Source organism: Aotus nancymaae, unplaced genomic scaffold (genome assembly GCF_030222135.1).
Source record: "Aotus nancymaae isolate 86718 unplaced genomic scaffold, 86718_ANA_hifiasm-v0.15.2.pri h1tg000008l, whole genome shotgun sequence".
NCBI classification, from domain to species: domain Eukaryota; kingdom Metazoa; phylum Chordata; class Mammalia; order Primates; family Aotidae; genus Aotus; species Aotus nancymaae.
In genome coordinates this window covers 18,562,627-18,585,092 of record NW_026988419.1, presented here as the reverse complement: position 1 = coordinate 18,585,092, position 22,466 = coordinate 18,562,627, and the positions used below count along the sequence as shown (strand labels likewise).

The window sequence follows — 22,466 nt, the reverse complement described above, 5'->3', positions numbered from 1 at the left end:
TAAAGTAAAAGTATATCTTGCCAAATATTATAGGAAGTGTTGAGGTTTATTTTTTATCTTTCATGGCTTACTTTTGATTTTAGGACTTCAGGAACTGGAGGGAAGTAATCCTCATAAGAATCATTTCGAAGAAAAGATTTTTTAAATCGTATTGTGGACTGCAGGAGTCTTAGATTTTCTGAAAAGGGATGGAGAAGAGTTACTTTATGTGAATTGCAAGGTCATTTAGGAAACCAATTTGAAAGACACCTCTATCCTGATTTAGTACCAAATTTTGTCTAAGATAATAGCCTACTTCAATATAAATATGAGATGAGTGAAAATTTAACCTTTATTTGAACCATGGGGACAATAGAATTCATTATTTTAAAAATATTCATAGATATTCTTTGGATAAAAATACTTCTAACAAAGATGCTACATAGTTTTGGCTCTTTGTGAACTGACTATGCTTTATTCCTGACTTTTGGATATACTATTAATTTGAAGTATCTTGGAGAGAAGAGGTTGTAGAATCACTGTGATATAAATAGGCCTTTCCACCCTTGATTAATTGATACTTTATAAACAAAGACCAGACTTAAATATTTGTTGTGCTATTTGCTTCCCATTAACTCTCAGAAAACTATTTTTAGTGTGGGAAAAAAGAATGTGTGTGTCCTAGAAAATGTGAGAAAATAGATCTTTTCTCTCAAAAAAAGAAACATTTTATTAAATATAATCTTTGTGGTTACCCATGTAGGCAGAAAATTGCAAATAAAGTGTGTAAGGATAGAAAATAAAAATAGTCTGCCACAAAGATGCCTTTGTTTGTGTAATTTACACCCACTTTCAGAACTCTGTATTATCACGCTTTAACACTTGTTAACAACTAAGATTGTTAAGAGCATAAAAATGTCATGAAGGGTCATGTGAACCCCTAATGACTTCAGACACTTGGAAGGTTTGTCCCAGTGGCCATTATCACATTATCCATTCATTATATGGCCATTATATATTAAAGTTTGTCCAGGTGGCCAGCTAGTGCTAGTAGCAGCAACAGAATAATGTGATAATAGAACTAGACATTCCCTTGTATATCAAATCACCAGAGTGAAACTGATGCATATGGAAACTAAGATTTTACAGGCCGGGTGCAGTGGCTCACACCTGTAATCCCAGCACTTTGGGCAGATCACGAGGTCAAGAGATCGAAACCATCATGGCCAACATGGTGAAACCCCATTTCTACTAAAAATACAAAAATTAGCCAGGCATGGTGGCGCACGCCTGTAGTTCCAGCTACTCAGAAGGCTGAGGCAGGAGAATCACTTGAACCTGGGAGGCGGAGGTTGCAGTGAGCCGAAATCGTGCCTCTGTACCCCAGCCTGACGACAGAGTGAGACTCCAGCTCAAAATAAAATGATTTTACAAATTTTCTTTTTTGTATAAACAAATGCCTCAGAAACTCACTACTTCAGAACAGAAATAGAAATCATGAGGGGCATTTTGATTAAGAAAAGTTATTACCTGGTGAACCCCTGGCCAAACTGTCAGTCACATTTCTCACACATGCCAAGTAAGGAATATAAGGACTATTTGCTGATATATTTAAGAGGGCATCTTCAAAGTTTTCCAGAATTAGGAGCCTGCAGAATTAGAAAAGAATACCAAAATTAAGTCATATGAAAATAAAGCAAAGCCATTTTGGTCCCTGGTTGTTGGGCACTGGTTGGCTGGGACATTGAAATACTATGGATGTCTTCCCTCATCCTGTTTAACTGTACAATGGCAGCACCTCTCTGGATTCTCTGAGCACTTGCCTTTTCCATGTGTACTATCTTTATATTTAATTATTTTAATATTCCATCATAGGTCATCTTAAGGCGATTTCTAGGCACTGGTAAGGGTTGCCAGAGAAAATACTGGACTTCCAGTTAAAGTTAAATCTTAGATAAACAATGAGTAATCTTTTTGTGTGCAAATACATCCCACAAGTCCTGCAATTTTTTTTATTTTTCTTTTTATCTTTTTTCATATATATATATACATTTTTTTGAGATGGAGTCTCACTCTGTCGCCCAGGCTGGAGTGCAGTGGTACAATCTTGGCTCACTACCACCTCTGCCTCCCAGATTCAAGTGATTCTGCTGCTCCCAGATTCTGCTGCCTCAGCCTCCTGAGTAGCTGGGATTACAGGCACATGCCACCATGCCTGGCTAATTGTTGTAGTTTTAGTAGAGACGGGGCTTCACCATGTTAGTCAGGCCGGTCTTGAACTCCTGACCTCGTTATCTCTTTTTATTTTCTAAATCTGGCAACCCCCTTCTGAGTCTCCAATTCTTCTCCTGTCAGTTGAAAGCTGGGGGCTAGATGATCTCCTAGGTCCTTTCCATCTATAATATTGAATAACTAGATTTGAATTCATTTAATTGTGATGAGAAAGAACTAATGGGATCCAATTGACCAATATAAGTTCCTTTTTTCTCCAACCAACCAATTTGGTGTTTCCAAATTAACCACTTTCTGGTTTCCTTTCAAAGTGACTGGCATGTGAAGATAGAGCCTAAGATTTTTAAGGCTATGTGAGTCAGGCTATGTGAATGAGTATGTGCGTACTATACATGCCCTGTCATTTCAACTGTGGGGCTGCATCTCTATTTATTTTGTAACTTCTTCCCTTAGTGTCTACTATTGAATTTTATGTACAGTAAAGATAGAATAAATGTTAATGGCTGATTTGGGGATCATCTGTTTTGAATCAAACTGTACAATACCCAAATTAACTAGTCCTATTGGATGTTTAAGTTAGATTTTATTAAAATGTGAGTGGGATCAATTAATCTTGACATAGCTAGTAAATTTAGGAAAATGTTTTCATTAATATTAAAGAAGACTCAGGGTGTTTAAATGTGGGTTAGTAACACAGGATCCTTGAGGAACTTTAAAAGAAAAAATAAATGGCAAAAAAAGTCTCTAACTTGGCAGTCAGAGCACAGCAAAGTGGTCAGAGGGCTGACTCATTTAAATACTATTCATAGCCTTTATTTTTTAAAAAAGCATCCATTTTACAGGCACTCATGCTTGTGCATAGGCATTTTCTTGACTAGAGATTCTTGGTAATACTATATTTGGTGGTCTCAGACCTTTGAGATTTTAGACAGTTAGCTTCATTATTTATCAAGGCCTCCTTATAGATGGTCATGCCATTTATCAATTCACAAATGAAGGACAGGAGAGTGTATTCTTCGAGTAAGTTTTCTGTCCTAAATAAAAGAAACTATCAGGGAAATTTTAAAATCACATTATTACTGTTAAAAATGCAATAGGAGTGTGACAGGTGACAGAACTAACCCTGTTCTATAGGTTACCCGTATAATATGAAGAAATGAATCCAGGTTCATGGACTGGTCCACTTACGATATCAGCGAGTCAAGTCAAATCAAATCAAGCCAAGGTCTAATAATAACTGATATACTCACAACACTTGCTCAAAAAATCCTGAGCAGGTGTTCTGAAATATATGATAGTTTCAGAATGTTGAGGGAAGTGGGAAGCAGTGTCCGAAAGAATATTCCAAAGATAAGCTGGAAGATGGGACTTCAGAATCCAAAACATCAAAAAAGAGACAAATGAAATTATGAGAACAATTATAAATTGACTGCATCTATTTTGGGGAAAGGAGCGTGGAACAATCCATCATTTTATTTGGCTATAGTGATAAGTATAGGTTTCAAAATAAACATTTCTCCTCTGAGCAACTTGAAAGAATGATGCATTTAGTTTTGTATCCCACTCCCTGTTCACCCATGACCCCATCCCCATCACAGAATATCTAGCATTTGTGTTTTGTATATCATACACTTGAGTTAATATCTGTTGAAATGATAAATACATAAGGAAAAGATATGTAGGAAGCTGCAGGGATACTGGGCATTTATCTGAGAAGTGCCCAATGAGGCATCTCTGGATGAGCACATGTCGGGTCATTCTCTTGCTTCAGTAAGGTGGTTCTCCCTTCCTCTCCTCATCTTTCCCCACACCTCCCAATATTGCCCTTCCTTCTTTTATGTTTGTCTTTCTCTCTGTCATCACTGTTACAACATAGAACCATTTCCACTTGGTGCACTGCTCAAGGGCAAAATATTGGCCTAATTTACTAGATGGACTAGAACAAGAGATTTTCATGGTGTACTGTCAAGCTTAAAATACAGGACAGCGGGGCTAGAATTGACCTTGAAATATCATCTAAGCCATTCTCTTAGTTTCATAAAGAACACTTGATTACAAAAATTTTCGAGAATAGACTTAGTTTACTCCAAAATAAGATCCCATATCTGTGTGCCACAGTTTTGGCATAAATGCCAAATTATTCCCTTAAAACACTTGTGTAATCCTTTATGCAAAATCCTACCTACTTCCCAAGAGTACTTACAATAAAAGATAAGCGTTTGGATATGCACATTCATGTGTGTAAGTACAAACACAAAATAATCAAAATAATGAGTTTAGAACAAAAATAATTAGGAGAAAGCAGAGCTATGAGGGAAAAGTGGTTTTGAGCATCTTTCTCTAGAAAATTCTGAGCCAAAATAACTTTTATCTTATACCAGTATTGCCACTCTGTGATTATTTTAAAGCTGGAATGGAAAGGAAGTCTGGAGATAAGAAATCCCTTAATTTCATCCATCACAACAAGAGCCATCTTAGAAGTATTGAATTCTTCCTAATAAACTGTCAGCTAGCTGTCAGCAACTAACTACATTTGCTGTGGAATTTGCAGGTCTGTGGCGCTGACATTATCAATGCTATGGATGCCTCAAGGCTCTGATAAAAAATTCCTGGCTTCAGCAATAAGTATTCAGTTACCTCAGTTTAAAGGTATTTTGCTATTATTATATTTGATGGCTGTATAGGGAATGTGTTTAAAAGACATGACTATTTGAAACATGGCAGCCTGGCTAAGGAAAAACTGCCTAAGGGCTTGGTTGCTCTGGGAGAAGCACCTGGGTCAGCCACTGTAGAGGATGAGGCAGCAGAAACAGGAGGAGGTCGTTTATGCAAGGATTTTGGCCAGAATCTACTCAGAATTGGAGAACTTCCCTTTAAATAATAGAAAGTTTATAAACAACTATATAAATTCTATTTTAGAAAAAGAAAAACGTGGTTAAAAATAAGTACTCCTGTTTGTTTTCATTTATATAAATTTCTATTGGCACAAAAATCTATCCTTTGGGACTAAAATCAAAGAATTTCAATAATATAATTTATAGGCTAAAGAAAACTTTACCTAACAGGCAGGCCATCTAGTCTCTAAATTTACCTTGAACTACGGGAATTTGCTTCAATTAACTCCCATAAGCAACTGTTTGCACTTCTTACCATAATTATCACAGTTACTTCAGGATCTGCTTACATTAACGGTCTTTAGACAGCATGGTTGCTGCTGTTATTTCCACTGCCTACTGCTAGGACTTTATATATGCCAATAAAAGCCCCAAATTAAATTACCTACAGTTTTGCCTAACTGAATACCACTAAAAGCCAACAAATTTTGCATTATCTTGCTTGCGTGTAAAAAAAATTTTGATTCTTTAGAAATAAAAAAAAATAGTAATAAAAAAATTGGAGGCTGCTATGGTATGAATGAGTATGCCCTCCCGAAATTCATATGTTGAACTCCAAACCCCAAAGATGACAGTATTAGGAGGCTTGTTTATAAGCTGCTCACTTTATGATATTTTGCTATAGCAGGCTGCATATAGTAAGACAGATACTTATACATTGTTTGTGGTGAAAGAAAAGTGTCGGCAATTGGACCTCTAGCCAGATCATCCCCACAGGCATAAGGTAACCAATCCAGAATGACACATTACATCTAGTTATGCACGCTTGGAACTGAAAAAGAGATTTTCTTGTGCAATCCTAAAGTATCATTAAATAATATCAAAAAATAAGTTTCAACTTTACTTCACTTGGACTATGCCCTTTCCTTTGCTCGGTCAATAGTTGATTTTTTTATTCCATGCTTATATACACTGATAAGAGAATTATGTTTAGAAACTGTTTTGTTTATTCAGCCAAGTTACCTACCTATTTAGAAATAAACAAAGACTTACTGTGCAGCCAGACTGCTTGGAGATAATGTCTGTCCATCATCCTCACTCCACACATGTGTTATATTTTCGGAGTCACCTAAAGTAATAATTTTTATATAGGTAAATATTTAACATGTTTGCTTAAAGATTTTTTTTCCTCAGCAAAAACCATCCCAGGTCAAATTAATGAGGAGAAAATGCAGAAATCTGCAGAATTATTCTCCAAAGAATTTTATTAAACACATCTATGCTCTTTTGTTGGAAATATTGGTGATATTTATAGGAAATAGATGGCTACCGGTCAAAATAATCCCAATGGTCAAGCATATGCATTTCTAACAAGTTCTTTGTGCATCAAGCCACTACATTATTTTATCCCAGGACCTGCATATATAGATGACTGCTGAGTACTATAATGAAGATTGACTACCACGTGATTTGTTAATCAAATGAAGTCAATTTTAGTCTTACGGGTCACTGGATTTTTTTTTTCCTTCAGTTGTTAGAATGTAGCCTCAGGAAACATCTGCCATCACTAATCTATATTTTCTATCTTTCAAAAAGCAGCCACTAATCTCAATTGAATGCAGCTGTGAATGCAAATTGACTGATGTTAACAGAACTGTTCTGAGTGTTCTCAAATAATATGAAGGTGCATAGTGTGATGGGCAGTCACTAAGTTTGGTCTAATGGAAACCACATATGGAGATCTAATTCAACATCCTGAGTTACCCCTAGAAGTTAAATAGGTCCCTGATTCAGCCTGCTGCATAAGGTTGTATCATTAAAGAGTAAGTGTGCAACAGCACTCACATAAAAATTGAAAATGAAAATGCTTTAAATGGTCCCTACATAAATAAAAGCATTATAAATCCAATACTTTAATTCGGCTCCTTTAGGGAAATGGTATCACTTGCTTCAGTCTTCTCTTCAGACTCTACTCATTCCTTATAAATAATCCAGTATGTTTCAATGCCATCATTTTTAGCATTGCCTAATCACTTTCAATGGGATATTTTATTACCAGCTTCAATAGTTCTTGTGCTGTCTCTAGTTAGTGCAACCTAAAGCCTTCTAATGAGGTAGTAGCACAGGGCTGGGTGCGGTGGCTCACTCCTGTAATCCCAGCACTTTGGGAGGCCAAGATGGATGGATCACCCGAGGTCAGGAGTTTGAGACCAGCCTGGCCAACCTGGTGAAACTGAAACCCACATTTTACTAAAAATATAAAAATTAGCCGAGCGTGGTAGCAGGCATCTGTAATCCCAGCTACTCAGAGGTTGAGGCATGAGAATCACTTGAACCTGGGAGGCAGAGGTTGCAGTGAGCCGAGATTGCACCATTGCACTCACTCCAGCCTGGGCAACAGAGCGAGACTCTTGTCTCTCTCCCTCTCTATCTCTCTCTCTCTCTCTCACACACACACATACACACACACACACAAAAGGTACTAGTACAAAACTATGCAATCATCCATTCTTTTCTGGTGCTGATTATTAATTTTATTTAAATTAGCATGTGTGTAAAAAAGACTATTCCAGAATTAAAAATCTCCTTGTCACCTGTATCAGTCATGTTTAAATAATGTTTGTACAGCCCCTACTATCTTGCAGAGCAGCTGTCTCAGTTTTTCCAGTTCAGCTAAGTGGAGTTTTCCTGTGCTCTGTTCATGATGCAGCTGAATATTTATTGCTCTAATAATAGTAATGCATCAGTGAGTTAAGGAACAAGAATGAATGGGATGCCCAGAGTAAATAAATCTAATTAACAATAGTAATACCTATTACATATTGGCTTCTATATATAGAATAATTATAGATTAAAAAATCTGTTGAGGTTCATGCTTTTGCAATGTAAAGGTATATAAAACTCTTTTTCTAAGATCAAATTTTGCTCACTTTGAACTCCTACATGATGCTGAGCAAGCTAATTGGTATTTGTATACTATGTGGTTATAGAGCTTTTCTTTTTCATCAAGCCATTAAAATAAGTAAACTAATAGAAAATTAACTGTACATTATCAATGATAGACTTGACCCTGAAGTTAAATGGAGACTTTTCCCTCTGGTCACTAAGGACTATAAAGCATATTGAAAGAAACAGGCCTTAATGAAGTGGAAAATGTTACAGACCCTTAAAATCTGAGACTTTACTTGTTTTTTATTTGTAAGATTAGGCATATATAAAATTGTATTCACAGACACAGAAATATGGTACATAGATAACCTCTTTTTATCAGTAAGGATTGCTTTCTATTCTAAATTACATCCTAAAAATGTAATTTCATATCATGTACTATTTTGCAAAAGAGCAAATTCCAATGAGTCACAAAGATAATCTCTGCTCCCAAAACTCAATATTTATAAATGGACTTACTATGGAGTGTATTAACTGTGTAGCAAGGATCCTAGCTGGAGCCGAGCTGAGAATTTGATATCTTGAGACAGGAAGTTAGGAGGCAACCTTCTTCCCTGGTGTTTATTAGCATCTCTCTATTTTTGTGGTTGCAAAGGAGGCTCCTGAAGAAACCCTGAAGCATGCTCATACTTCAGGTTGGATCAGAGATAAAAATGGTGTGTGAAAAGTGGGTAGAAATCAGAGTGTGGAGAGGAATGGGGAAAGGCAGCGGAAAAAATGTAGCATGTGGCTTCCCACAGAATGATAAATGTGGATGGGGAGCCAGGCTCCATCAGTGGCTGAAAGTGGGGGCCATTCTGAGGTTAAGCAAGTACTTGCATGTCCCAGTGAGATAACCCAGAAGGAAGTATGTCTCAGAAGGCAAATGTTTAGGCGAGGCTGTTTAAAAGAGCTCATGGAGCTTAGCTGTGGAGATAGACAGATCTAGGTTCTAATCTCCGTTTGGTCACTTGTTGGATGAGTAACACAGGCGAAGCACCCAGCCTCCTGAAGCCTATTTCTTTATCTATAAAATGGAGTAAAAACTTTATCTTTTTTTTTCTTTTTGAAGAAAAAAAAAAAGGAAGAAAGAAAGAAAAAATAAAGAATGAAGAAGAGGAAGAAAAAGGAAGAGAAAGAGGGAGAGAGAATTGGAGTATTGCTTTATTGCTCAGGCTAGAATGCAGTCTAAAAATGGGAATTGAAAACCTCTTTTATGCCAATAATTGTGCTTAACAATGGAGACAGGAAGGAATAAGGGAAGAAAATAACAAACAAGCAGTCAACCAATATTTCATTTAAACCTATGAAATGCTATGCAATTATTGAGGAGTGATTTACTTCCAATTATGTAGTCACTTTTGGAATAGGTGTGATATGGTACTGATAAGAATGTATGTTTTGTGTATCTGAAGTGGAGAGTTCTAGAAATGTTTATTAAGTTTACTTGTTCCGGGTCTGAGTTCAAGTCCTGGATATCCTTGTTAATTTTCTACCTCATTGATCAGTCTAATATTGACAATGTGATGTCGACTTTATGTCACAGAGTTGTTGTGATGATAAAAGGAATTTCAGATAATAAAGCACTGAGCATTGACACAATAAATATTACCTATTATGTTCTTTACTTGAAAGAGTGGTAAACCTACTTTGTAGGTTTACTTGAAACCTACAGTGCTATCTTAACCGTTATAATTAGAGAGAATCCAAGCAACTCTGCTGTGAGATATCACCCGACTCCAGCATAACAGAGTATAAAACCAAGGGAGAAAGCATGTTCATTTTCAAAAATACTGCCGAACGCTGTGAAGATAAGAATGAAGTGGCCTGGATTACGGGGAAGGTATCTGTCCTCGGACCAGAGACCCCTGTGCTGTTGAACTGAAGTCACTACTTCTGCCTTCAATTACAAGTTTAAGTTCCCTGAAAGATTCCTAGAAACACTTAAGAGGGTTTTCAAAGTTTACAGAATTTCTGCTCAAACAGGTAGGGGTTTGAAGTTAATAACTTTTAGGAATTGACATTAATACCTGTGCATTAATATTCTTGGCTTGATGAACTCACAGTGCAGGAAATTTAAAAATAAACAAAAGTACATCAAATTTTACACATAAAAATATATTTCCTTGGTGTATTTTCTTGTCTTCTTGACCATCCAATGATGTGTTTTAAAACTTGCCAAAATGATTAGCACGGTCATAGGCGTAAAATGTGGTCATCGTTAAATATTAAAAACTGAATTACATTTTTCACCATGAAAAGTGTTCTGCTCCCTGCTTAATAAGAAATGCTGCTTACTTCTCTAGCTTCTGAAGCACAGGTAAGCTTTGTACTTAAATTTTTTAAAAATATAACTTGATGGCCAGGTGCTCATGCCTGTAATCCTAGCACTTTGGGAGGTGGAAGTGGATGGATCACAAGGTCAGAAGTTCAAGACCAGGCTGGCCAAGATGGTGACACCCCATCTCTACTAAAAATACAAAAATTAGCTGGGCATGGTGGTGGGCACCTGTAATCCCAGCTACTTGGGAGGCTGAGGTAGAGAACTGCTTGAACCTGGGAGGTGGAGGTTTCAGAGCCAAAATGTCTGCCACTGCACTCCAGCCTGGGCAACAGAGTGAGACTCCATCTCAAATATGTGTGTGTGTGTGTGTGTGTGTGTGTGCGCGCGCGCATTAATATTCTCGGCTTGATGAACTCACAGTGCAGGAAATTTAAAAATAAACAAAAGGTAAGTACATCAAATTTTACACATAAAAATATATTTCCTTGGTGTATTTTCTTGTCTTCTTGACCATCCAGTAATGTGTTTTAAAACTTGCCACACGTACATAAGTTTATGTATATATGTGTGTGTGTGTGTGTGTATGGCACACATATATATATGTTTATTACTTTATATTAATTATAAGGTGTGAGTCTGAAGATACAGAAGAAAAGGTAGTAAGGAGAAACATTAAGTTCTTAAGCCTTTAAAATGCAAATATGAAAAGCATACAGAGGAAATAATTATGTTTGTTAGTGCACTGTCTGGTTTTTTAGCCTGAACTATTTTTTTAGAGTAATCCTGTTTTTCTAATGGTCGTCAAAACCATCAAATTTAGTAACAGTCAATCCTGCAAGCTAACCATTAATTCTGTAATTGTAGATATTAAAAAATGCTCTATACTAACAGAAAATGACATCCAAGAGCATTGTTGAACCCTCCAGTAAGAATTCTTCAAAACCTTCATAGATATGCTTTTTTAAATATGAAAATTGATATTTCAAGACTATATAATGAACAATCAGCTTTTGAACTGATGATCTCAGGATGCTTATTTTTGTAATCTAAAGGTAAAAATCAACATATGTAAAAGCTGACAAACTCAGCTGAGAAAGCATGATTCTAAATTTATTCACAAGAGATAAATTGTTAACCAAACTTGGCAAATAGAGATTTATTTCTTACATCTCCAAACCTGTGTCTGTGTGTATATATATCCATATGTTTCCATGTGAGTGTAGACAGTACTATCCTAGATGTGCCAAAGGGACATTTCATGACTCACTAGCAACATGTTATACCTTGTCTTACTGGGCATGGCATTGTATTTATATTGATCTATTCATGCTCTAATATCAAGATGACTGAGGGGCATATTTTTGCCAATGAAAGAACTTCTAATTAAAAAATCAAAATTTGAAAATGAAGTCAAAAGTACTGCAATTCACTTTAGGCTTTGTTTCAAATAGTAGGGTAGAAATCTATTTGTTGAGGCACATTCTCTGCTTTTTTTTCTATACCAAGTATAAACATAGTTTTACAAGCTAATAGAGATCATTTTCACCTAAATAAAAACCCTAGAAAGCCTCAGCTCCCTCTTCTTGGCCATTTCTCCCTTTCTCCACACTTCAATTAACTAGAGATCCAGATTTATTCATAGCATATGTCCCCACCTAAGAATAATATCATCTCTACATGATTACTTTCACCGCACTCTGCTTTATATTTCCAGTGGGCTTTGTGACACTGAATTTAACACAGTAAGATGGAAAAATAATACCTTGAGCTGGGGAGTCCAGAGTGTACAGCAGATGTTTAACAGACTTCTGGAAGGTTCTAAAACCTTCATTAGATGCAACTCGTGGATTAACCTTCTGCACAACCAGCAACACACTAAGGAGTCAAAAAACAATTAAACCAGATTATGTTTCAACGTTTGCAGACAGAAACAAAATGTTATTTAAGGAGAAAATGGCTACAGTATAGAAAATTATTCTTATAACATAAAAGATAAGATGCTACTTTTTGTCATTTAATTACTTGTTTGTCTGTTCATGCACAGAAACTCAACAAAATATTCTTGATCCGGACAGGACACTTTATATTTCCAGGCTTGTAAAATATCAGGACTCACCAGCCTTAAAGTAATGAAGTAAGGTTCCCAGCAATTTTTTTCTAAGACTCAGAAATAATTAGTTAGGAAAACCACCTTTTAATTAAAGAATACATTTTTTTAAGTAAAAAGAAAAATTAAGTATTAGAAAGTATTTTCATTAAAAAAACAAATGAAGGATCTAATTTCAGGAGTATTTATTATTTATCTTTTGCTAAACAAATAGTAATGTTTTTGTAAAAGAAAATGGAGCTTGCCCTAATTAAATACCATACTCTGTCCTGTAAGTGGTCTCTAGGCACTATTCCAGAGATAGTTCAAAATTAATATCCATACTGTCTTTCTACAGCTTGTATGTTACCAATAAAATGGGCAGTCTACACTGGGGATTGACAATCAGAAAATTCAGTTATGCTTGAGTTCATCCTGTATTTCCAGAAAGCAATTAGTTACTTAATACATGTCTTTTAGTTCCTTTATAGCCATTAGTGCATTTTAAAGAAATATTGCTATTGCACATGTATGTCTAAATTATACAAATACTGTGATTTATATCATCAGTCAAGCGAATGCTTTAGTTAAGTAGTAGTGAGAACAAAAGGCTTTTGTTAAAAATTTGACATTGTAAAGTTAAATGTAGTACAAAAAATAAACAATGCATATTCCAGCAATAGATACAGTATTTGTGTACACTTTCATGGCATTCTATGTTTTTGAAATTTTTGACATTTAGGTTAAGCTTTGGTTCATTTTAGCTCCCTAGATATGAATGAGAGCTGTTTAGAGAACTAAGTTTGGGATGCTGTCCGGATAGTTCCTAGTATAACATAAGGATATACATTTGGATATGTGTATTTGTTTATAAACATACATAAAAATATATGCATATATATTTTCTAACATTTAGTTTTCTAATAATTCTATAAAGTCAATTTTATTTGTCCAGTTTTGCAGATGGCAAAACTAAAGTTCAAAAAAGTTAAGTAACTTATACAAGGTTATTTAGTTAATAATAAGTACAGCAGGGGTCTGTCTATTTCAAAGTTTATGTTCTATCCACTCTATATGTTGCCTCTGGCACAAAAGCTTTGCTTCAACATGGTGGGGAGGAGAAGGGCAGAGCATTTCTGCATAGAGCCCACAGGCATCGTTAACTTATCACCCAGCTGTGTTCCAAACAGTTGGCCACAGAGGCATGGCTGTATTTTTCTCATCTCTGCTCTGTATACATGACTGGTGATACCTCAGTGCATTTTTATGTTTGCCCCAAGAATTTCCTGGTTCTCAGATGTTGGGATGCTTCTAAACCCAAGCAACCATGGAGACCGGCTAGACTGTCTTAGGTCATAAGTCTTGGCTGGTCTTCTCCAAGTCAGACCCTCTGCCTAACTCACCTGATCTGTTGTCCCAAAGTAATATCTTCAAAGACTGAACATTTGATGATCTCATTAAATCTTTCAGCATTATTATCATTAACATTATTAATTAAATGTCCACAGATTTCATTCATCTTTTTCTAACAAAATGTAACTTAATAAATAATGACACCTAGGCTCCCATCTTCTCCGAAATCCTTTGAACCATCGATATTTCATCTTTATATTACTTCATAGATTATTTTTCTTCTCTTCATCATATAAAAATGGAAATCATCAAAACAAAACATCATCAAAAACAAGTTGCCTGTGAGTAAAGGTAATTTTTAAGAAGAGTTTTTGGGATTCATGTCTCAGCATAGCCCTTCCTCTCAGCAAGGCAACAATCCTGTTTCCTTTCACATACTTTTCTTGACTTTTGAGATTGCTCATTAATTATTGTCTTAACTTTAACATTATATAATCTGATTTTAGTGGTTGGTTTATATACAACTTACAATGTAATAAAATGCTGAAGAAATAAAAAAATTCCTTTGGGGTCCATTTGTCTCTATTACTTGTTCAACAAAGACTAAGATAAACCAATGAGACCATAATTTTGTGATAATATACAGTCATTTGTGAGAAAATTATGGCTGTTAGTGACACTGTCAGATTAATCATAATAATAAACAGCTGACTTTAAAAAATGGTTTATATGGAAATATAATCCAAGCCATGTATTTAATTTGGAATTTTCTAGTAATCCCATTAAAAAAGTTAAAAGAAACAGATGAAGTTAATTTTAATAATATATTCTATTTAACCCAATACATCCAAAATATTAGGATTTCAATATTTAATAATGTAAAAATAATGAAATACTTAGGTCTTTCACTATACTAGGTCTCCAAACTTATGGGGCATCTCAATGCACATGCTAAATTTTAATTGAAAAGTCTTAATCTGTATTAGATTTTATTAAATTTACAGGTGAAAAAGTAGATTCACATACCCAAGTTATTCTAAACATACTAAAAATTTTTCAATAACTGAATAAAGTATTAGTTTTTACAATTTAAGTGAAGCAAAGTTAGTAAAGTTGCAAATTCAGTTCCTTAGGCATACTAGCACATTTCACGTGCTCAAAAACCACATTAACTAGGGGCTATTATGTTAGAAAGATCAAGTAAGTAAATTACTGGACCACTATAAAAAGAGTTGTTCTGATTAAATAAAAGTCAGATGCTACTCTATCAAAAATGCAACCTATACAATGGTAAAAAATATTTGGAAACCTGTATTTGATAAGGAGTTTATTTCCAAAATATATAAAGACCATCTACAGCTCAATAGTAAATAAATAAATAAACCCAATTTCAAAATGAACGAAGGACGTGAATAGACATTTCTCCAAAGAAAACATATAAATAGCCAATAGACATATGAAAAAATGTTCGGTATCACTAATCATCAGATAAATGCAAATGAAAATCTCAGTATCATTACACAGCTGTCAGGATACATATTACTGAATAAACAAAAGACAAAAAGTATTGGCAAAGATATAACCCTTGCATGCTATTGGTAAGAATACAAAATACTGGCCAGGGGTTGTGGCTCACACTCGTAATCCCAGCACTTTGGGAGGCCAAGGCAGGCAGATCACCTGAAGTCAGGAATTCCAGACCAGCCTGGCCAACATGGTGAAACTCTGTCTCTACCAAAAATATTTAAAAATTAGCTGGGTGTGGTGGGGCATGCCTGTAATCCCAGCTACTTAGGAGGCTGAGGCAGGAGAATTGCTTGAACCTGGGAGGTGGAGGTTGTAGTGAGCCGAGATCGTGGCACTGCATGACAGACTGGGCAACAGAAAGAGACTCCATCTCAAAAAAAAAAAAAAAGCTATGTGTCCCCAGTCTTTTTTTTTCTCTTTATTTCTTCTAAAAAAAAGTGGGGGAGGAATACGTGTGCAGAACGTGCAGGTTTGTTACATAGGTATGCGTGTGCCATGATGGTTTGCTGGACCTACTAATCTGTGCAACCTGCAGGCCAAATCTAGCCCTGAGGCCTGTTCATATAAAATATATCGAATACAAAAAAAAATTGTTAAGCAGATTTCAAATGTTCTCACCACAAAAAATAAGTATACGAAAGAAATGTATATGTTAAATAGCTTGATTTAGCCATTCTACAATGTAGATATATATATTACAACATGTCATATACCATAAATATATAACATTTTTGTCAGTTAAAAAATAAAAAGAAATACTGCTGAATTAAAGAAATTTAAGATAAAAACTTTAAGAAAAGAATACAAAATGGTACAGTTGCTATGGAAAACAGTATGGAGATTCCTTAAAAATCTAAAAACAGACTATCATATATGATCCAGCAATCTCACTTCTGGATTCTTATCCAAACAAATTGAAATCAGAATCTTGAAGAAATAGTAGTACTGCTGTGTTCATCCAGCACTATTCACAATAGCCAAAATGTGGAGATAAACTAAACGTCCATCAACAAATAAATGAGTAAGAAAATGTGGTATATACACACAAGGAATACTGTTCGGCCTTAAAAAAAAAAAGGCATTTTGAAACATGCAATAACATGAATGAACTTTGAAGACATTACGGGAAATGATAATGCATAACCACTTAAGCCAATCACACAAAGCAAAATACTACAAAATTTCATGTATGAGAAGTATCTAAAATAGTCAAATTACTAGAATCAGTGAGTCAAATGATGCTTTCTAGGGTGTGATTAGAAAGGGAAATGGGAGTTGATAATGACCAGGCATGGAGTTTCAGTTAAGCAAGATGAATTAGCTCTAAAGATCTGCTGCACAGCATTGTACCTATATTCACAATTTAAAAATTTGTTAAAAGGCCAGATCTCATATTAAATGTTCTTATGAATATAAAATAATTTTTTAAGTCAAATGCCATTTACTTCATAATAATTTGAAGCTGTTTCTCTTTAGGTTTTTGTTTATTTGTTTGAAACAGTCTCACTCTGTCATCCAGACCAGAGTGCAGTGACATTCTCACTGCAACCTCAAACTCCCAAGCTCAAGTGATCCTCCTACCTCAGCCTCCCAAGTAGCTTGGACTACTATGTACCACCATACTCAGCTAATTTTTATATATATGGGTAATGTAGTGGGGTACTATCTGTCCTATATAGTATCCCACTACATTACACATATATATATATACACACACACACACACACACACATAGCCTGGGTAATGTAGTGGGATACTATCTGTTATATATATATATATATACACACACACACACACACACACACATATATCTATCTATATATAATATAGTGGGATACTATCTATATATATAATATCCCACTACATTACCCATATATATGTAATATATGGGTAATATAATATATAATACATTATATATATATGGGTAATATAGTGGGATACTATCTATATTATATATATATAGATAGTATCCCACTATATTATATATATATATATAGTACAGATAGTATCCCACTACATTACCCAGACTAGTCTTGAATTCCTGGGCTCAAGCAGTTTTCTCATCTCCACCTCCCAAAGTGTTCGGATTACAGGTATCGGCCACTGCACTCAGTCTCTTTTTTTATATTTAACTGATTTTTAATATATGAACATAATTGTTCATATACAGAGAGTACAGTGTGATATTTTGGTACATGTATACAATGTGTAATTATCAAATTAGTATAATTAATGTATCAGATTGCCTCAAACATTTATTATTTCTTTGTGATGAGGACATCTGAAATCCTCTCTTCCCACTATTTTGAAATATACAATGTCTTAGTATTAACTGCAATCACCCTACTGTGCAGTAGAACACTAAAATTTATTCCTTCTATCTAATTGTAACTTTCTACCCCTTGATCAACCTTCCCTCATCCTCCCCTTTCACTCAGCCTCTGGTAACCACTATTCTACATTGTATGTCAATGAGATCAACTTTTTTAGATTCCTCACAAAAATGAGATCATGCAGTATTTGTCTTTCTGTGCGTGGCTATTTTAATTTGTTGAGGCACCTCCATATTGTTTTCCACAATGGCTATTGTACTTTACATTCCCATCAAGAGTGTGCAAGAATTTCCCCATCTGTTATTATTATTATTTTTTTGCCTTTTTGATCATAGCCATTCTAACTGCAGTTAGATGATATCTCATTGTAGTTTTGATTTTCATAGCCCTAATGATGAGTGATGCTGAGCATTTTTAAAATACACCTGTTGGCTATTTACATGTGTTCTTTTGAGAAATATCTATTCAGATCTTTTGTTCATTTTTAATTTGATGATTTTTTTTTGCTACTAAGGTGCTTAAGTTGAAGCTATTTATTAATAAGCTGTTTTCATTATTATGTAGAATCTTTTACATTTATAATCATTACTTGACAGCATACTCCATTGTATAGTGCCAAAATATGCAGTAATTTTATTTTAAAATTTAAAGGGAATTAAAATAGCTGCAACACTTGGATTAGAGGTTGTGGTTAAAATAAAATAGCCACAGCACAGTGTTTTTCCCAGTGTTATTTGCTCCACCAAAATAATGCCTAGAATATTTTTAGATCTTCTTTTACTAAATATTATTTTGTGGAATTTTTGTTGTTGCTGTTGTTGATTTTTTAATCAAATTTCATTGAGGCATAATTTAAATACAATAAGATGCACTTATATTAGGTGTATAATTCATTGAGTTTTTCTAAAGCTGTAAAGTGATAATTTTTATTTTATTTTTTATTTTTGAAAGAAAGAAAGAAAGAAAAAAAATGAAGAAGAGGAAGAAAATGAAAGAGAAAGAGAGAGAGAGAATGGGAGTATTGCTTTCTTGCCCAGGCTAGAATGCAGTTTAGTAATGGATATTGAAAACCTCTTTTATACCAATAATTATACTTGATGTAGACAGGAAGGAATAAGGGAAGAAGATAACAAACAAGCAGCCAACCAATATTTCATTTAAACCTATGAAATGTTATGCGATTACTGAGGAGTGATTTACTTCCAATTATGTAGTCACTTATGGAATAGGTGTGAGGTGGTAATGTATGTTTTGTGTATTTGAAGTGGAGAGTTCTATAAATGTTTATTAAGTTTACTTGTTCCGGGTCTGAGTTCAAGTCCTGAATGTCCTTGTTAATTTTCTGTCTCGTTGATCTATAAAATCGTTAGCTCTTCTTGTTACATTGATCCTTTTGCCATTATATAATGTCCTTTTTTGCCTCTTTTGCTCTTTGTTGCTTTAAAGTCTACTTTATCAGAGGCGAGAATTGCATCTCCTGCTTTTTGTTTATTTGTTTATTTTTACTCTCTGATTGGTTGATAAATCTTCCTCCTTCTCTTTGTTTTGAGTCTTTGTGTATCGTTACATGTGAGATGGGTCTGGATGCAGCATACTGATGGGTTTTGGCTTTTTATCCAATTAGAATATATATTAGTTTAATACTGGCATTTGATGCTAGCTGGCTCTTTTGCCCATTAGTTAGTGTAAATTTTTCATTGTGTTAATGCTCTTTGCTTTTTGATATATTTTTGGAAAGGCTGATATTGGTTGTTCCTTTATATGTATAGTGCTTCTTTCAGAAGCTCTTGTAAAGCAGGCCTGGTGGTGGTGAAGTCTCTAAGTACTTGTTTGTTCACAAAAGATTTAATGTTTCCTTCGATTATAAAGCTTAGTTTGGCTGGATAGGAAATTCTGTGTTGAAAGTTCTTTTCTTTAAGGATATTAAATATTGGTTCCCACTCTTTTCTGGCTTGTAGGGTTTCTGCTAAGAGATCTGCTGTTAAGTCTGACAGGTTTCCCTTTATGGGTAACCTGACCTTTCTCTCTGGCTGCCCTTAGTATTTTCTCCTTCATTTCAACCCTAATAAATCTGGCAATTATGTGCCTTGGGGTTGACCTTCTTGAAGAATATCTTTGTGGTGTTCTCTGTATTACCTGGAGTTGAATATTACCCTGCCTTGCCAGGTTGGGAAAGTTTTCCTGAATGATATCCTGAAGAATATTTTCCAACTTGGATTCCTTCTCTTCGTCACATTCAGGTACACCTATCAAATGTAAATTAGGTCTTTTCACATAGTCCCATATTTCCTGGAGACTTTGCTCATTCCTTTTCATCCTTTTTTCTCCAATCTTGTCTTCTTGTTTCATTTTACTGAGCTGGTTCTCGACTTCTGATATCCTTTCTTCTACTTGATCAATTCAACTGTTTAAACTTGTGCATGCTTCATGAAGTTCTCGTGTTGTGTTTTTCAGCTCCATCAATTCACTTATATTCTTCTCTAAATTGTCCATTCTCATTAACATTTCGTCAAACCTTTTTTCAAGGTTCTTAGTTTCTTTGCATTGGGTTAGAACAAGTCCTTTTAATTCACAGAAGTTTCTTATCACCCACGTTTTGAAACCTGCTTCTGTTATTGGAACACACGTGTAATCTATTAAGCCTTGTTCCGTTACTGATGAGGAATTGCAATCCCCTGTAGAGGGAGAGGCATTCTGATTTTGAGTATTCTCTGCCTTTTTAGGCTGGTTTCTTCCCTTCATTACATATTTATCCCTCTATCATCTTTGTAATTACTGACTTTCTAAGTAGGTCTCTGAGCAGATGTCCAACTTGTTGATTCCCAGTGCCGAAATCTGAGCAATCCACTGCGCTGGCCAAAACAGCGGTGTTAAGATTGATGGTGCTTTTCTGCCCGGGAATCTCTGGACTCTGCACCAAGAACTGGTGCGCTAAGGCGCCAGCAAAACCGCCACACCGGCCACAAGAGTCGCCCTGGCGACCCGTGGGGCTCCTCCGCTGGGAATCTCCTGGTCCGTGAGCAACAAATATTCGTCTGAACGTGTGGTGTCCTCTCGTTCTCTGTGCTTTCACTGGGAACTACGAGCCCGAGCTGCTAGTGATCAGCCATCTCTCTCGATAATTTTTAATTGTATAAACTTATGAGGTTCAAAGTGAAGTTGTAAGTTTTGACACATATACACACATGTAACCACCATGCCAATTAAGATACAAACATTTCAATCATCCCAGAAAATTTATCTCATGCAGTTGCTCCTGAATCCACTGATTTGATTTCTAATGCTATAATTTTGTCAATTCTAGAACTTTCTATAAATAGGATGCTACGCTATCTACATATACAGCACATATTTTTTTACGTTTTTGCCAGCATAATATTAATGAGACTTATTTACCTTGTGTGACTCTATAATCTGTTTATTTTTATTGTTGTGTTGCATTTTAATATATGAATAAACCACAATTTGTTTTGCCATTTTATTTATAGATATTTAATTACCCCAATCAACTTTTAGCTATTATGAAGAAATAAACATCAGCATACAAGTCTTCATATGGGCATATATTTTCATTTTCTTGGGTAAATACCCAGGAGTAGAATGCAGTCTTATATGGATCTACTGTTTAATTTCATTAGAAGCTGTCACAGTTTTCCAAATGACTGTGTTGTTTTCCATTCTAACTTGTAATATATGAGCACTTCAATTACTCTATGTTCTTGCTAACACTTGGAATTATCCATTTTTAACATTTTACACATTCTACTGAGTGTGTAGTGATATCTTATTTGTGGTTTGAATATCATTTTGACTCTTTTCACTGCTACACCATACAATTCAAATAATTCCCCTTCTCCTTTTACAGATTCACCTATTTGCTTTCTAAGACAGAACACAAATAGGAGGAAAAGGATGAAATGTCAGAATTCTGAGTGAGTGAACATTTTCCTAAGAGATAAAATGAGGATTAACATAGACAATCAACCTTCCTAACGTCTTGTTTCTTCTATATTTCAGTTATGGTATGTTAGCATGGAAAGAGTATAGAACTGGGATTTGAATCTTTGAGTTCAGGCCCTGGCTTTGCCATGTACTAGCTATAGAACCTTGGGGAAGTCATTTGACTCCATAAGGATTTGTCTCCCCTTCTATAAAATGGGAATCTGTTGTCTCCATCTCAAAACAGTTTTGGGAATCAAATGAGATTACTATATCAAAACAAGGGCTTATTACAAGGTTTTTGAACAGATGTAAGCTCTTAAAAGCATTCCAAAAGTAAAAAACAATCTCTTCTGATGCAAAAGACATATAAAATAGAATACATCATGCTATTAGTGACATATAAGAGAAGCAACCTGGGTTCTGGAGTTAGAAAACCTAGTTGTAAACCCTTCTAGCTGCATGATCTGCAAATACTTATTTTTTGTGACTGTTATCTAATTTACAAAATAAATAATGTCTGTTGTAAGATTCAATGAGATAATGCATACAAACATCTTGGTAGCATGTCTTGTATGTAATAGGCACTTAATAATCAAACATCATTAATGCAGTAGTTGGAATTTTTAAGGCACATTTTCAAATTAGCTATACAGGACAGTCAAAACCTAAGTACTGTTCATTAAACTTGAAATACCGGCCATGCCCACATCTCTTTTACGAATAAAGTAACCTTTTAAGGGGTTTCTGCTACAAAAGTTTTAAAATCTTTGTAATGTACATACAAAAGCTAACTGATAATGCAGGCTTGGAAAGATCATTTTACAAGCTGACTACACATGAGGGAGGCCAACCTCTTTGAGGTGGCTTGGAGCAAAACTCTTACCAATAAGGTTGTTTTATATTGGATGGCACCAAACAAAACTCAATGAGATATTTTATTCCTGGATGGTTTAAATTTTAGATGCATA

The 22,466-nt window shown here is 35.0% G+C and overlaps 1 protein-coding gene across 1 annotated transcript in view; it reads right to left on the bottom strand.

The window, feature by feature from the left end:
- The window catches only part of ABCA12 (ATP binding cassette subfamily A member 12), a 210,021-nt gene that overhangs the window by 98,715 nt on the left and 88,840 nt on the right, over nt 1–22,466 (bottom strand). Inside the window, exons 8-11 of the mRNA XM_064372813.1 lie at nt 12,020–12,132; nt 6,099–6,174; nt 1,510–1,628; nt 72–178 (exon numbers count right to left, since the gene is read on the bottom strand). Of these exons, the coding sequence (XP_064228883.1) occupies nt 72–178; nt 1,510–1,628; nt 6,099–6,174; nt 12,020–12,132 (415 nt within the window). The remainder of the gene's footprint in view (nt 1–71; nt 179–1,509; nt 1,629–6,098; nt 6,175–12,019; nt 12,133–22,466) is intronic.